Source organism: Vigna radiata, chromosome 6, assembly GCF_000741045.1.
Source record: "Vigna radiata var. radiata cultivar VC1973A chromosome 6, Vradiata_ver6, whole genome shotgun sequence".
Taxonomy (NCBI): Eukaryota; Viridiplantae; Streptophyta; class Magnoliopsida; order Fabales; family Fabaceae; genus Vigna; species Vigna radiata.
This window is the reverse complement of record NC_028356.1, coordinates 934,049-937,313: the sequence shown is the minus strand read 5'-3', so window position 1 is coordinate 937,313 and position 3,265 is coordinate 934,049. Positions and strand designations below refer to the sequence as shown.

Sequence of the window (3,265 nt, the reverse complement as noted above, 5' to 3'; positions counted from 1 at the left end):
ATAAGAAACCTTATACTTGAATTTGAAGTATATGTTTACTGAAATAACATCATGATTACATTCTCAAGCCATAATGCAAATGTAACAAAGTACATTTGTTTGAATGCAAAGGTAAACATAGTTAGTGTATGGTACAGAGGTCGGCTGACTCGATCCTTTCAGTCAATGAGAAAGGAAGATAAGCAAGTAATGGATATAGGATATAGGATAATAAAACCCAATTGGGTAGGGTGGTATCATGATCGGGTAGAATTGCAGCAAGATCAGGTAGAGTGGCCGCATGATCGGGTTAGATGGCGTCCTGTTCGGAGTTAAATGGAAGAAGTGAAGAGGTAAGTGAAAGCAAGTCCGAAAGTTCCGGCGAGTTTACAGGGACACGTTAACAACAGTTACGCTTAGTGGGCGAATCTTGCGAACGCTTAGTGGGCGAATCTTGCGAGATTATGGGCCAGTAGTTACAAGTGGTTATAGCCCTTGACTCGTATTCGAGGCCTATAAATATAGGGGTAAGCAACCAGGTAAAGGTATCTGAATCTATTCATTCTTACCTTGATATTACTGTGACTTTGCTGACTTGAGTGTCGGAGTGCTAACTTGCAGGTCGCACCCGTTCTGGTGTAAGAGTGATACGTTCGGAGTGTTTCATCGAGGTATTTGGATTCGCGCACGATCTTAGGTCCTACATCCGAAACAGTTAGAAAATAATGAACTGCAATCAATTTACTCAATTAAATAGTTTGAAGAAGACACACGCACTGAAAGCCAATGCAGTAGACTTAACAGAAAGAGAGGTTGGAATTCATGACAACCAAAACTCCACACAAAAGAACTTGTAATGCCATTTTCTCAACAAAAGCACTTTTTACAAGGAAGAAATCCTTTACGCTTTGTTCGCTTGAACAGATTGTACTGTTCAAGCGAATTTGCGAGCAAAGAAAGTTTTGAAAGTTGCGTTCGTTTGTACTGATTTGAGGCGATGGAAAAGCGAGGATTTGCGTTGATTTGGAGTGGATTACACTGTGCTCACCATCTCGCGAAAATGAGACGATTTGCGATGGTTTACAATGAAAAGACTCATATATCCCTGTATAATTCTGAAAATTATACATAAAACATTATAATGATGAAGAAGAAGGAGGCGGATGACGACGACAGATGAAGAAGATGAATGAAGAAGATGAATGAAGAAGATGAAGGTTGAAGCTGAAGATGGCGCACACATGAAGGTATTTCGAAGATTTCGGGCAGGTATTCGGATACACTCTTGCTGTATCCGGATCCAGGCTTTTTCAGAATTTGCAAAGGAAGACTATCCGGATAAACCAATACGTATCCGGTTCCAGCCGTTTTGCATGGCAGGGTTGTTTCCACTTTTTGCATGGCAGCGATGGCTTCTTTGCATCGCGTATCTGGCTTAATGTCTTGTTGCAGATCTTTGGGTCATCTTTTGGTGGTTGCAGGTAAAGAAATCTTGTTACTTTCCAACTAACTACCCAATTTTTTTCTCTTGGGGTTGCAGATCTAAACCTCTTGTGTGTTATCAGTGCTTTCTCTACTGGGTAGTTTGTTTCTTATCAGTGCTAATAAAATGGTGAATTATAAATCTCCTGGTGTATTGTGCTTTGTTTTAGTTTGTTTTTGACAGGGGTGTAAGATCATGATCATATTGTTAGATTTCTAATGCTTGAGGTGAAAAGAAGATATAGAAAAAGAGAAAAAGTAGAGTGCAGTGTTATAAATGTTGGAAGTCCTACCATTTTTAGTACCTACCATTTTCACTTTGGTAGACAAATAAATTAATAGCATTTCTTAACAAATTATATTATAAATAAATACTATATTTAAAAATAAAATTATTTTACAACATTATAAATTTTTAATATTTTAAAAATTAATTTTACTTATTATTTCAATTATTATTAATTAATTTCCTTTCTTTATTAACATTTATACATTCAAATATAACATTACAAAAATCACATTTTATATTATTTTAATATCTAGGGGTATTTTGGTAATCTATCATTTTTACTAATTAAACTAATTTTTTAAATCTGTCACATCAATCAAATCATACACTAATTCTCACAAACTTTACTTTCAAATCCACTCTCAATTACCCACAAATCCACTCAAAAAAACAACAATAAAATTACCCTCAAATCCATTCAAATTCATTCAAATCATCTCCCCCAAATCATCTCCCACAAATCCCTCCAAAAGAACACAGCCTTAAAGTTGAAAGCAAACAAAACAGATTGAGCAATGCAAGTGTTGCTTGAACAGTAAAATAAATAAGGAGAAGAGGTTCCAAACTCCATGATCTCTTTCTCATACACATTAAAATCATTTAACACGTCATCCCACTACCTGTGTAGAAAATTAACTCTGCTAACGAAATTTAATGAGAGGGACTCAAATTGTTTCAAATTAACAACTATAAAGATTCAACTGAGAAATTTTAAAAAAAGAGATCAAAATGGGAAAATCCAACGAAAATAAGAACAATTAAAGAGTTTAAACCATAACAAAATTTCTAAATCACCTTCTGCCCATCTCTTCTGTTGAACAAGTGTATGAAGCAAGTTAGTTGATGCAACACCTAAAAAACACCTTTTTGGAGGATTGTAACACACTGATTTCCCTCCCTGTGAGTGTATCCGAAACCCTGTTATCATCCTATTTACATCACTGTCTTATTTTATTTTCTTGAAAAAATATAAAATTTTACATTTTAGGATCATTTTACTATTATATTTTATGTCAAATTAATGTAAAAGTGTATCATGTTCAATCACTAAGATTTTCATCAATTACATTTCATCATCTGTTCCCTCGTATTATGATTGTCTGAATTACGATGAATACAGTCTAAATCAGAATTTCTTAATTAATATTTTATATAATTAAAGGTTATGATGAAAATAAAAGTTAAAGCCATGGTGCGTTATGGAAAGTGAGAAAAAAAAAAAAAAAAAGCTTAGTGAATGGAAAGTTAACCATCCTTCTTCTGCTGAAAGCTACGCAGAGCTAAGAGATGATAAAAAGATAGGTGGCAAACATATTGGGAACGTTTATTTCCATTTCAGATTAATAATGGCAATAAGTACATATTTTTCAATGGAAAGACAACATATTAAGATAAAATAATCCAAGCAAATATCTATGCTAATTAGAGGATAAAAGCAAAGACTACATCAATTTACTCAATTGAATAGTATGAAGAAGACACATGCAGTGAAAGCTATTATAGTAGACTTCACAG

The 3,265-nt window shown here is 34.1% G+C and overlaps 1 protein-coding gene across 1 annotated transcript in view; it reads right to left on the bottom strand.

Annotated features, from left to right (window-relative positions):
* Positions 1-379: 379 nt before the first annotated feature.
* The window catches only part of LOC111241796 (cellulose synthase-like protein E1), a 6,114-nt gene continuing 3,228 nt past the window's right edge, over positions 380-3,265 (bottom strand). Inside the window, exons 3-4 of the mRNA XM_022781679.1 lie at positions 595-679; positions 380-492 (exon numbers count right to left, since the gene is read on the bottom strand). Of these exons, the coding sequence (XP_022637400.1) occupies positions 380-492; positions 595-679 (198 nt within the window). The remainder of the gene's footprint in view (positions 493-594; positions 680-3,265) is intronic.